At 38.4% G+C, this 13,112-nt stretch overlaps 1 protein-coding gene across 1 annotated transcript; it reads left to right on the top strand.

The window, feature by feature from the left end:
* Positions 1 to 1,490: 1,490 nt before the first annotated feature.
* On the top strand, positions 1,491 to 10,593 carry LOC114003598 (calcipressin-1). The gene is made up of 2 exons (XM_039389370.1): positions 1,491 to 1,756; positions 10,498 to 10,593. Exons 1-2 carry the CDS (start codon positions 1,553 to 1,555, stop codon positions 10,582 to 10,584), a joined length of 291 nt encoding a protein of 96 aa, XP_039245304.1. The 5' UTR covers positions 1,491 to 1,552; the 3' UTR covers positions 10,585 to 10,593.
* The last annotated feature ends 2,519 nt before the right edge of the window (positions 10,594 to 13,112 follow it).

Here is a 13,112-nt window from a genome sequence, read left to right as displayed (position 1 = left end):
GCAGAAGTGACATATCCCAGTATTTTTATAGCCTGGATACGAAATCCAGTCCCAGATTTGGCACAATAATGTTTTCCAAGCGTGCACTGACACATTTTCTCCACAAAAAAATTACAGTTAAAAGCTGTGATCTAGAATAACTATTAAATTAAGCTAATTATTTATACAGGTAGAGAGTGACGGGACAAGGGTAATGGTTTTAAGCCGAAGGAGGGCAGGTTTAAGGTAAATAAATTTAATTTAAAAGAACCCTGTGACCTCTGAAGCTCATTTTTGGGCCTTCCCCTGGAAGGAGGTGCTGCAGATATATATATATATTTATATATATATATATTTATATACATATATATTTATATTTATATACATATATATGTATATATATATATATATGTATGTATGTATACACACACACATATATATATATATATATATATTTGCAATTGGCCTTTATGGCTTTATTGACCTAAGAAGGAATATAGTAAAAAAATATCTCCTCTAAGGATAAAATAATCACCAGCAGGAGGAGACACAACTGTACAAACAACATTATGGCCTTTTTTAAATTCCAAGTTTCCTTTTGTTGGCCTGTTCAGTGATCCATTTGTAGAACACCATAATAATATATAAGATATAATAATAATATATAATACATACTAATATATTATAATAATATATAGTGGTTTTAAATAACGATATATTTATATATAGTATATTTTAATATATAGTATGTTTTAATATAGATTTAATATGTATTATATTATATATATAATATGTATTATATAATATGTATTATATTATATATATAATATATATTATATTATATATAATGTGTATATATATACATACTGTATATTTACACTATAATATGTAGTATTTATATTATATATACTGCACAGACAGTATATCATATATACCATAATTTTATATATAGTATATGTATACTGTATATATACACTATGTATATGCCATATACACACTATATATGTATATAGTGTATATATAGTGTATATAGTGTATATATATATAAGGTATACATATATACATATATATAACACAGTCTACATATACACTCATATTTATCATCTATAGATACATAGATATGTATACATATATACATATATATAGATATATAGATATATACATATATGTAACATATATACATACAAATATATACACACATATATACATGTATATATATATAGTATGTTGCTCGGTTGCCAGTTGGGGCGAAGCCACGACAATTTTATATGCTATCTCTACAGTATATATAGTATTTATGGCATATTTCACATATATAGTATATTATATATACCGTCTGTTGCTCTCCCTCACACCCGTTGCCCTCACTCAAGATGGCGGAAGGCGCCTCACCGAACACCTGTTGCCACGGCGGCCGCCGCTTCCTATTGGCTGACACGGGGTGGGGGGGCGGCGGCGGCGGCTTTCTATTGGCTCAGACGGCGCGGGGGTGAAGGAAACAAAATGGCGGCCGGAGGGGCGGGTGAAGCCGCCTCGGCAACGTCCGCTCAGCCGCCTCCGCGCGGCCCCGGCCATGGAGGAGCCGCCGCTCCGGGAGCTGCCGCCGCCGCCCGGGGAAGGGGAGGAGGAGGAAGGAGAGGAAGAGGAGGAGGAGGAGACGGACGCGGAGTGGAGCTTCGTTGACGGCGAGATGGAGGCGGTGGCGCTGCGGGACCTGCCCACCGCCACCATCGCCTGCAACCTGGACCCGCGCGTGTTCCAGGACGGGCCGTGCCGGGTGAGCGGGGCCGGGGGGCAGCGGGTGAGGGGCCGCCGCCGACCTCGGCGGGGCTCGGAGGGGAAAGGGCGGCGAGACAGCGCCCTGCCCTGCCCGGGATCCGCGCCTGGAATGCCGTCGGGTGTCGGGAACGAGCCGATCCCGCTCCACAACTCCCTGACAGGAGCGGGGAGCCGGGGGGGGTCGGGCTCTGCTCCCAGGGAACAAGGGACACGAGGAGAGGGAACGGCCTCCGGCTGTGCCAGGGGAGGCTCAGCTTGGACAGGAGGAGGAATTCCTTCGTGGAAAAGGTTGTTAAACATTAGAACTGCCCAGGGAGGTTTGGAGTGGCCATCCCTGGGGGTGTCCGGGGAACGCCGGGACGCGGCGCTCGGTGCCCTGGGCTGGGATCGGGCACATGGGCACATCCCGGAGCTCTTCTCCAGCCTCCGTGATTCAACACCAACAACCGTCCCCACTTAATTCCTTTAATTCCCCAACCCTTAGCTCAGGGAGAAGCTCTGCAGAGACCGGAATGGGAAAAAAAATTGGCCCTGGGCCACCCTGTGCCTTTGTGGTCGAGGTTTTGGTTGTGGTCGAGGTTTTGGTTGTGGTCGAGGTTTTGGTTGGGGCACCCAAAAGCACTTTTTTTTAATATGTTTTCATGGTTGGTTTTCCTATCAGGCTCTTCTTTCCAGGTGTCTTTCATGCTGAGGGAGATGCTTAAGCTTTTTTTAAACGGGTGGGAATTCAAGGGAATGGACTTGAAAAATCAGGCAGTAATGGTGCTGGTTTTAAATCCCTTAAAATAATTGCCCGTGTCTTCGTGGAATACTCAACCCTCTGACAGTGTAAATGTATTAAAAATAGGAGCTGCGGCTACATTATATTGCAGTTTCTAAGGTTATGGAATTTTTAATGCCAATATATTTTATCTTTTGGTGTTATCATAGAATTCCAGACTGGTTTGGGGCGGAAGGGACCTTAAAGATCCACGGGCAGGGACACCTTCCAGTATCCCAGGTTGCTCCAAGTTCCATCCAAACTGGCCTTGGACACTCCCAGGGATGGGTCTCTGAACACTTAAACCATTTTTCAGCCTTTCTTTTTATTATTCCAATTCATCTCCGTCTCCAGTAATTTAATTTAGACGAGGACAAAGTCTTGGGTATCCTTAAAACTACAATAAAAAATTGTTTTAAAGTCTTTTTTCCCCCCCTTCCTAAGAGCTGCAGCAGGAAGGGGTGCAGATTCCTTAAAATAATAACACATTAATTAGATGTTCATCATTAATTAGATGTTCATCATCTCAGCATAAACTGTGTTCTCTTCCCCATGGATGACAACTTGTACAGTTCCTGCATAAATCACATTTCTGAGGCAAAGGATGGAAGAATTTGCTTGAACTTGAATAAATGGGTGTGTCCAAGAGGGAAGAAAAGCCTCAGAGTTTTATAAATAATGCAAAATAAAGGAAGAGAAGAGTTGAGGGACTGGGGACCCGGTGGTTTAAAAGGTGCTGGTTGTGCACAGACATTTAACAGGTAGAAAAATGAGCTCAAGTGTCAGGGAACTGAACTTTTAACCACTGAAATACAGAATTTAGCTGCAGTTAGTGGGAAATAAAGCTGGAAATATGTGAATGCTGTGTAGGGAAACCCATTCACGGACTGGATTTGGGTGGAATTTGTTCTTTGGGCCAAATGTCAGGGAGTTGCAAAGAGAGAGAGAAGGTGGAACCGAGGCTGCATCTCAGATTTTGGGGGTGGGAAAGGTGCCTTCAGCATTTTAGGTGGTGCTTTTATTTTTATATACATATATATTTTATTTATTTACATATTTAAATATAAAAAGGTTATATTAAAAGTGAGGAAAACCCCATATTCTTCCATGGTGTACCCAGTTTTCCCCACAGCATTTCCTGGCTCTGGTGTCTCAGAAAATGAAGATATTTTGTCACTCAGGGGTGTAAAGTGATGCTGACCACACTAAAATGAGTCCCAGATAATAATTTTAAATAATTTAAATTTAACACCTGGTTAGGGGCTTAATTTAAAGAAAACTCGCTTTGCTGTAGGGTGTGAACAGAAAATTCAATTTACCCCAGCAAACAGTTGTGTGGAGCTTTGTGGTGTTGGAGGGAGGAGGAAAGGGGTTGTAAAACACACCCCAGACGCTGTTTTCTAAATATCCTGTGAATTTGGGTGTGGTTTGGTGCTTTTCCCAGCACGTGTAACCCTCCTAAAATACCTTCTCTGTGTAATTAATGGTCCTTTTTCCCTTCAGAAGGCCCCTTAATAATCCTGGATTGCCCTATTTGGGGAGGGTTGATCCAATCAAAGGTGAGACAGGACAGCTATTTCTATTTTAACCCTCCCCAAACACTGCTCTGTGCTTGAAATGCTGCTTGAATTTGTTATTTCTCCCCTTTTTTTGATTTTGTTTTAAATTTTTTTTATCAGGCTGTCGAGGTCCCAGTTGAGAAATCTGAATTTTTATTTGATTTGTGACCAATCTCTTAAAAAACAGACCCTCTTATTGAGGGAAATTCTAATAAATGACAGTTTGTTATTTGCTTTATTCTCATAAGAAATAAAAATACCTCCTAATTGATTTTTTTAATATCAGCCCCTAAATCTTCCAGAGAACCCTTAAATACTCCCAAGTTTTTCTAAAGCACAATTTAGGAATACTTTCAATTCTCTGTCTTTTGTTTTATTCTTAAGCACAAGAAATGAAGATTTTTTTTTTTATCTCTAGGTTGGCAAACGACCTTGGAAAAATGCAAAAATGCCATTTTTGACTTGCTGAACCATTTTCTGTTTCTGTTTTCTGACCTGCAGCTTTTTGGTAGTTTTGCTTGTTGATTTTTGCACTTGAGGGATTGTAACCCCAGACGACTTTTATCTCTTAGAACTGGTCCTGTGTGCTCATTTATTAAAAAAAAATAAATAAATTATAATAATCATCTAATTATTAAAGCCAGCAATTCTGCTTTTATATCTCCCCATCCTCCCCAGCTGGTAATTCCATTTTTTCCAGAGCTTTTCTCTCTCAGTGGAGACACTCAGGGTGGGTTTTTTTGTCTAGAACTTGTGCTGTCAAAGGGCAATAAATAAACTTCCTTGGATTCTGGAATTCCAGAGGGATGTGAATTCCTGCTGGCTGGAGAAGTTCTGGGTCCAGCCACAGGAGGGCTAAAAAACCTTCCTCTGTGCCCTCTTAGTCCCTGCCTCAGTAGGTGCCCCAGCTCTGCTCTGCCAGCTAATCCCGGCCGAATTCCAGGCTCCTTGGGGAATTTGGGAAGTGCCAGAGGGACACCCACGGAGTTCCTTGGAAAGGAAATTTCCCCCGGGGCTGCTGAGAAAAGAATTGAAGGATTTTTTTGCTGCTGCTGCTCCTTAAATTCCTTTCAGACACCCCTGGGCTGAGCATTGGAGGTGGGGGAGTCCCAGCCTCTGGAATTGCTCGGGAATTGGCTGGATGTGGGACTGGGGCTTGGACTTGGAAATTGGATTTTTGGGGCTCTCAAACCACGCCAGGGCCGTGGTTTAGGGCTGGTTCGGGGGGGTTTGAAAGTCTTTTTCCAGCCTTAATAATTCCATGAATTCTGCTCTTTTTTTTGCTGAGTTCCTGCGAATCAGTGAAAGCAGCAGCAGGTTTGCCATAATTAACAAAAACCTGCATTTATGGATAACTTGAAAAGGGGCTTTTCTGTCACAGTAACGGGTTTTCTCCGGGAATACTTCTCTGGAAAGGTGGCTAATGAAATAAATGTGGCCTGTTGGAAGCTGGAGTGAGGCAGTTTCCTGCAGGCTGTCCTCACATAACCCCAGGGGAACAGAGGAACTGGGATTATTTATTGGAACAAATAAAAGAAATGTTCCATTTGTGCTTGAAGCTAAAGCCTAAAGAAGGTCAGAAAGCCCGGGAGTTGTAGAACCAGGAAAAGCAGGGCTCAGGTGGGTTGAATCCTGGTCATCCTGTGTTATAAGATAATTTATTATACAATAATGCAATTTTATAGCATAACACAACTATTTAATGTGATATTTTAGTGTAACGTTTTAATAAATATCATTATTTCACTATTAATATTATTATATAATAATATAATTGTATAACTACAATATAACCATTTCATGTAATAGTTTAATGTAATGATCTCAGTGTAAATATAATTCATTATCTAATAATATAATTTTACAACTGTAATGTAACAATTTAATATAATATTGTAATAAATATGATCTCAATATAAATAGAATGCATGATCTAATAACATAATTTTACAACTATAATGTAACAATTTAATATCTTAATAAATATGATCTCAATATAAATAGAATTCATTACCTAATAATATAATTTTATAACTATAATGTAACAATATAATATTTTCATAAATATAATGATCTCAATGCAAATATAATTCATTCTCTAATAAATTTATAATATAACTATATAGAACTATATTACTATAATATGAACTATATCACTATAATATAACAATTTCACCTGATATTTTTATAAATATAATTTCAGTAGAAATATAATATATGGTATAATATATATTTTAGAACTGTAATAAATATAACAGAATATTTTTATCAATATGATAATCTCAAGAGAAATATATATTATATATTATATATTATATATCATATATCATATATTATATATTATATATTATATTTATTATATGTTATATATTCTATATTATATTTATTATATATATTTATTATATATAATATATATTATATTTATTATATATTATATTTATTATATACAATATATTATATATATAATATATTTTATATTATAAGATATATTTATCTATTTTAATTATATTTATAATTATATTAATTATATTTATAATATCCTAATTCCACCTTCAGAATCTTGTTTTTCCTTCAGCTTTGTGCAGCAAAACCTTGTTGGGAACTGCCCTAAAAGTAAAGCTGTTAAATGAGCCCCGTTTTTAGACCTTTTGAATGGCTTTACAACCCACTGAAATCATCGCGAGACGGATTTTGGTTTGGTTTTTTTTGAAATCCTTCAGGAATTCCTGGAATTAATTCTGCTGCCCGGAAGCTGGTGACATTTCCCAGGAGTTTGTGCCAAAGCTTTCTTTTCTCAGCCAACCCTCAGTTTTTGGGGATCCCTTCCTGGCCCCGTCACGTGGGCTCCTTAATCCTTTTCCCCAGAGCTCCTTCAAACCCTCCTTGATCCCATTCAAAGGAAGGGATTTCAGAAAAAGAGGAATATTTTTACAGCTCTGCCTGGGCCAAAACCTTCCCTGAGGGGGTGCAAAACTGACTTCTTGGCCTCTGGGCCTTTCTCCTGATATTTTGAAGGGTTTCATTCTTCCTCTGCCAAAAAAAATCAATATATTTTGACAGTGTTTCGAGTTGTTTCAACGCTGCTGCTTTCTAAAAAAAAGCCCAGGGTTAAGACTGTTGGTTCAGTCACATCCCAATAGTCTGGGTTTATTTTGAACAGTCAAACCATTAAAAAATTAAAGCAATATATATTTTAATAGATATAATATTTCATATCATGCATTATATTAATATTGGAGTATATTAATATTGAGTCATAGTGATATTTTCACATATTTTAAAATATATTAATATATTAATATATCAATATACGATATATTTATTTATATATAAATATATATTTAATAATATAATATATAATATATTTAATAATATAATATATTTATATATAATATATAATATATATTATATATTTTTATATAATATATTATATAATATATAATATATATTTATATATAATGTTATATATAATTATTTATATTATAATATATTTATATATATAATATATAATATGTAAATATATATTATATATTACATAAATATATTACATATATTATATATTATATATAAATATATTATATTATTAAATATATACTATATATTTATATATAATGTACAATATATATTATATACTTATATATAATATATTTAATAATATAATATATCTATATATAGTATAATATATAAATATATTAATAATATATTAAAATATATTTTCAGATATGAAAAAGTTGGGAATATTAATATTAAGAATGGAAGTGGAACTGATTTGTGAGTGGTGTCTGGTATATAATACATGTAATATATATGTGCACAAGGTATATAATAAATATAAATTATATGATAACTTGGAATACATTTTAAAAGCACAGGGATTTCGGGCAGAGCTTTTCTGGGAGGTTTAATTGCCTGATTTATAGCTTTTATTTCTTCCTCCCAGCACTTTTTACTGCCCAAGATAAGCCAGAATGACTTGTTTTTAATTAATTAGTGAGTCATTATTTATTACTGGCCCCACTCATAAAGCAGAGCTGTCAATACTCAGTTAATTTGATTTATTAAAATTAATCAGGGATGAATCTTCTTCTTCCCTTTGCCGATTTTCAGGTGGTTCACGAGTTGGATTTGAGGTGGGTTTGCTTTTTGAGGTTGTTTGATAGATGGATTCGTTGATATTGGAAAAAAATCACCTCAGGATGCTTAATTAAAAAAAATAATCAGGCTTTGACTTTTAGATACAGGCAGGTAAAGCAAAAAAAATCACTTTATTTTATTTTATTGGTCATTCTGGAAACTTCTGTGAAGGTCTGGTTTCGAAATAAATCTCTTTATAAAGACCTCTTAAAAATCAGGATGTTTTCCAAGTAAAAACTGGCTGAAAGGCAAGAACTGTTTCTTTTTATTTTATTTTTTTTTCCTAGAGTTGCTGCTTCCTTTCTCTGTAGAAATAGAAAGCTGGTGAAGTGCCAGGAGATAAAAGCTGGATTGTTAAAATAAATCGGGTTTTTTCCCTATTTCCATTTTTTTTTTAGGTGAAGAATCCCTGTAGTTAAATAAAACACTTGTGTGGGTTTGTAGTTAAAATAACCCCTCCCTTCTGGTAACCCCAAAAATATCGATAATATTATTAAATACATTAAGGCCATCTCTGATATTTTTTTATAGAGTTTGATAATTATTATTATTGGTTTTGTCTGGACTGTGATAATTCCTCAGAGCTGGTGGCAGTAGGAATATTTCCATTACCGTGGAAAGCTCGGGTTAGTTTTTAGTCCTGGGAATATTTGTTGTAATATTCCAGTTCAGGGAGGAGGATGACAGGAAATAACAGGCCAAAGAAGACGGGAATTAAAATGCACATTTCTGGCAGGTTGGGATGTTAAATAGGCGCAGATTTTCTGGTGCCCACGAGAACTTGGAGAGGGAATTGGTGTGAGAAAGAGGGAATCGGTGGGAACTCCTGGGGGGTGTTTTCCCAATTCCTGAGGGGTGTTCTCCCAGTTCCTGAGGGGATGTGTTCTCCCAATTCCTGAGGGGATGTGTTCTCCCAATTCCTGAGGGGATGTGTTCTCCCAATTCCTGAGGGGATGTGTTCTCCCAATTCCTGAGGGGATGTTTTCTCCCAATTCCTGAGGGGATGTTCTCTCCCAATTCCTGAGGGGATGTTCTCTCCCAATTCCTGAGGGGATGTTCTCTCCCAATTCCTGAGGGGATGTTCTCTCCCAATTCCCGAGGGGATGTTCTCCCAATTCCCGAGGGGATGTTCTCCCAATTCCCGAGGGGATGTGTTCTCCCAATTCCCGAGGGGATGTGTTCTCCCAATTCCCGAGGGGATGTTTTCTCCCAATTCCTGAGGGGTGTTCTCCCAATTCCTGAGGGGATGTTTTCTCCCAATTCCTGAGGGGTGTTCTCCCAGTTCCCGAGGGGATGTTCTCCCAATTCCCGAGGGGATGTTCTCCCAATTCCTGAGGGGATGTTTTCTCCCAATTCCTGAGGGGATGTTCCCCCAATTCCTGAGGGGATGTTCTCCCAATTCCTGAGGGGATGTTCTCCCAGTTCCTGAAGGGTGTTCTCCCAATTCCTGTGGAGTGTTCTCCTGTTTTCTGAGGGATGTTCTCCCAATTCCTGAAAGAATGTTTTCTCCCAGTTCCTGAGGGGTGTTCTCCCAGATCCTGAGGGGACATTCTCCCACCTCCTGAGGGGACATTCTCCCACCTCCTGAGGGGACATTCTCCCACCTCCTGAGGGCTGTTTTCCCAGCTACTGAGGGCTGTTTTCCCAATTCCTGAGGGCTGTTTTCCCAATTCCTGAAGGGTGTTCTCCCAGCTCCTGAGGGAATGTTTTCTCCCACCTCCTGAGGGTTGTTCTCCCAGTTCCTAAGGGTTGTTCTCCCAGTTCCTGAGAGTGTTCTCCTACCTCCTGGCGGGATGTTCTCCCAGCTCCTGAGGGGTGTGGACAGCCCTTTGCAGGATGGGGTTTATTTTTCATGGAGTTCCTGTCTCTGCCCACTTGGGCACATCCTGTCCAGCCCATTGCAGGCATCTCTTGGCTCATGGAAACTCTGATTAAGGGCTTGGATTTTCCTCAGCTCCAGGTGCCAGGGAAACAGCTGCTGGTGCAGGCAGTGGAAAGTCTGAATAACTCCAGCCTGGGGTTGTGTAATCCAAGGAATAATCGGATCAGAGCAGGTTAAATCATCAGGGTTCTATTAAAAACAATGAGTGTGTGTTCACTCCTCATCACAGCACATCAAACACACTAAAGAGAGCCCATCAGTAAGGCAGGAATAAAGCTTTTCCCATCAGGATTTGGGGATTTTTCCATGGGGAAGGGAAGGGAGGAGAAGGTATATAATATATGTAAGGTGTATATTGACTTTGAGCACATTTAAAAAGCTTTTTTTTTGTTATATCCCAATAGAAATCTGCTTTTAGGAACCTCACCCAGAGCAGAGGAAGTGCAGGAATTCTTCAGGAGATGGTTCAGGAGAGATTGTTCCTTAATTAACCGCTTGGGATGCAGTTCAGTTGTGTTTTCCTTCCTTCCAAAGTAAAATTCCATTTTCATCTGCTGGGCTGCAGTGAATGTTTTCATCTCCCCTGCTGAAAAAAAAAAATAGGGAAACCCAAAAATTCCTGTAGCAGAACTTAAAACGTGGTGCAAAACTTCCACTTCAGCAAGTGGGAGTTCCTAAACCAAAAATCACTGCCTTGAATGTTCAGGAAGTTAAAATGTTTTCAGGAGTTATTTTCTAATGCTGGTCTTTTTTTGGTTTGTTTTCTTCCCTTCAATCAAAACCATAAAATCAAAGAAATTAAATGCAGCCTCGAAGCTTTGTTGTTAAAGACCTTAAAAGCTTTCAGTGTGATGCTGATGTGTCACTGAATGTCTGAGAAAATTACAATATATGAGGCATTAACCTTACCAAAAATTCAGGGGATTCAGGGTAAAATCCAGACTTTTCTGTGGCTCCTTTTATTACATTTTATTACCTTATCAAGGCCAGGTTGGAGCAACTTGTTCTAGAGGAAGGGGGTTGGAATGAGATGATCTTTGAGGTCCCTTCCAACACATTTTATGCTCTTTATTAGTATATTTTTAAACACTTCTGAAATTTCTGGGTGCTTTTAATATGTTCTTAGAGGTCCAATAACTTAATATTATATTAAATTGCCTTTTTTTTTTTTTGCTCCCCTCTTGGAACATTCTTAGAGAAGGTATTTTGCAACTTCTCTTCCGTGACTTCAGTGGGAAAATTTCATTCCTTAAAATTCCCAAAATCCCAGCCTGATTCCGAGCAGCTCCTGTGGTTTTCTGAACTCCTGTGTTGGGAGTCTCATTTTGAATTTCCTGCACTTTTATTTTTCCCTGAGTCACAGGGGGTGTGTCAGAGGATGGGCACGTAACTGCTGCTCCAAATAGCTGTAATATTTGAATTAAATAAGTGTTGGCATTAGAAAAAAACCCCAAACACGGGATTTTTCCATCTCTTTTTCTTTGCACTCCCTCAAGGAGCAGTTTTGCCATAATCAAGGGAGTAAATTGTTAATTTTAGAAGGATTTTTCATTCTCCTTCCTCGGGGTTATGGCCATACCTTTGCTGTGTGACAGTTCTTGTACCTGTCAGAGGGGGAAAAACCACTATAAAAATGTACAAAAAAATGCTTTGGGGACAAATCCTGTTTTTTTTGCTTCTCAGAAATGGCAGCTAAAGATCAAAATAAAAATAATAATAATAATAGTGTCCCTGCCCATGGCAGGGAGTTGGAATGAGCTGTTCTTTAAGGTCCCTTCCTTCCCAAACCATTCCAGGCTTCCATGATTCATTCCATCATTCTGCAATCAAAATAGTTTCCAGTGCTACCAAATGATTCCTAATTCCAAGTGAAGGTTGGAGGATGGATCTGAGCGGGATGTTACACGGGGGTGGAATTTCTCAGGTGTCACAGAATCCCAGGATGGTTTGGGTTGGCAGGGACCTTAAATCCCATCCAGACACCTTCCACCAGCCCAGGGTGCTCCAAGTTTATCCAGCCTGGCCTTGGACACTTCCAGGGCTCCAGGGGCAGCCACAGCCCAACCTTTTTCCTGTCGAATTCCACAGAGGATAAATAACATGGAAAACATCCCAGGGAGCTTCACCACCTGCAGATTAAAGCAAATGAAATTCCCTTAATTTCTGGAATGGAACAGGAGGAGATGAAAATCCTGGGACTCCACGGAAGGCTGAGTTAAGTCCTGGCTCAGCCAGGGGGGAGCAGAGCTTTGAGCAGGGACTAAGTTGGGTTGAACTGAGACCTTGGGGCATTTTGGGAACCAGCCAGACAAGTTTTAAGGAACTTGTACGTATTTCCCAACCCCCCTGTGGAAAAATAAATTCCTCTTTGTGGTGTTGTGACTTCCAAGAAAAGAACGGGCTTTTTTTACAGGTGATGGAAATACTCAGAGAAGAGGCTCTTTCTTCATTTCCTATTTAAATAATCATCAAATAACAATGAAGAGCTTTGTTTTTAGGGCATCTAGGGCTGGAGTAAATATAAAATCTAGGAAATGGAATGAAAGTTAGGCAGAAATTTTAGTTTTTCTAATATTTTAGGTCAAAAAGAAGTTAAGATGAGAGTTGAGAGAAGGAAAGCCCTAAAAAACTGTTTGTCTCTCCAAATTCCCAATTCCCAGGGAGAATAGATTGCTTTCCATGCTGGGCAGACTTTGGGGAATGTTTTCCAGGAAAGTTGAGCCCAGCCAGTGGAAGGAATTCCCCACCCTGGGCCTTCTGCTCTCAGGAAATGGGGCAGCTTTCCATGATTTTATCCAAACCATGGGATAGAAATTAAAAAACAAGCTCTGGACAGATCAGGTGATGGAGTTGCTGCTCCCTGGCTTTCTAAAAAGGCTCATTTTATTATATTTATTCTAGAAATATTATATTAATTAATAAATATATTATAGTTATTTTATTTATTATGAAATAAATATCAAATTTATTATCAGCCAGAAGGTCTTTCATCCCTGAACTTGCCTCTTCCACCTGTGTT

Source organism: Pipra filicauda, unplaced genomic scaffold, assembly GCF_003945595.2.
Source record: "Pipra filicauda isolate LSUMZ 115617 unplaced genomic scaffold, ASM394559v2 scaffold1254_size20699_pilon, whole genome shotgun sequence".
NCBI lineage: Eukaryota > Metazoa > Chordata > Aves > Passeriformes > Pipridae > Pipra > Pipra filicauda.
Note: the sequence above shows the minus strand (reverse complement) of the source record. Positions and strands in the feature narration are given on the sequence as shown.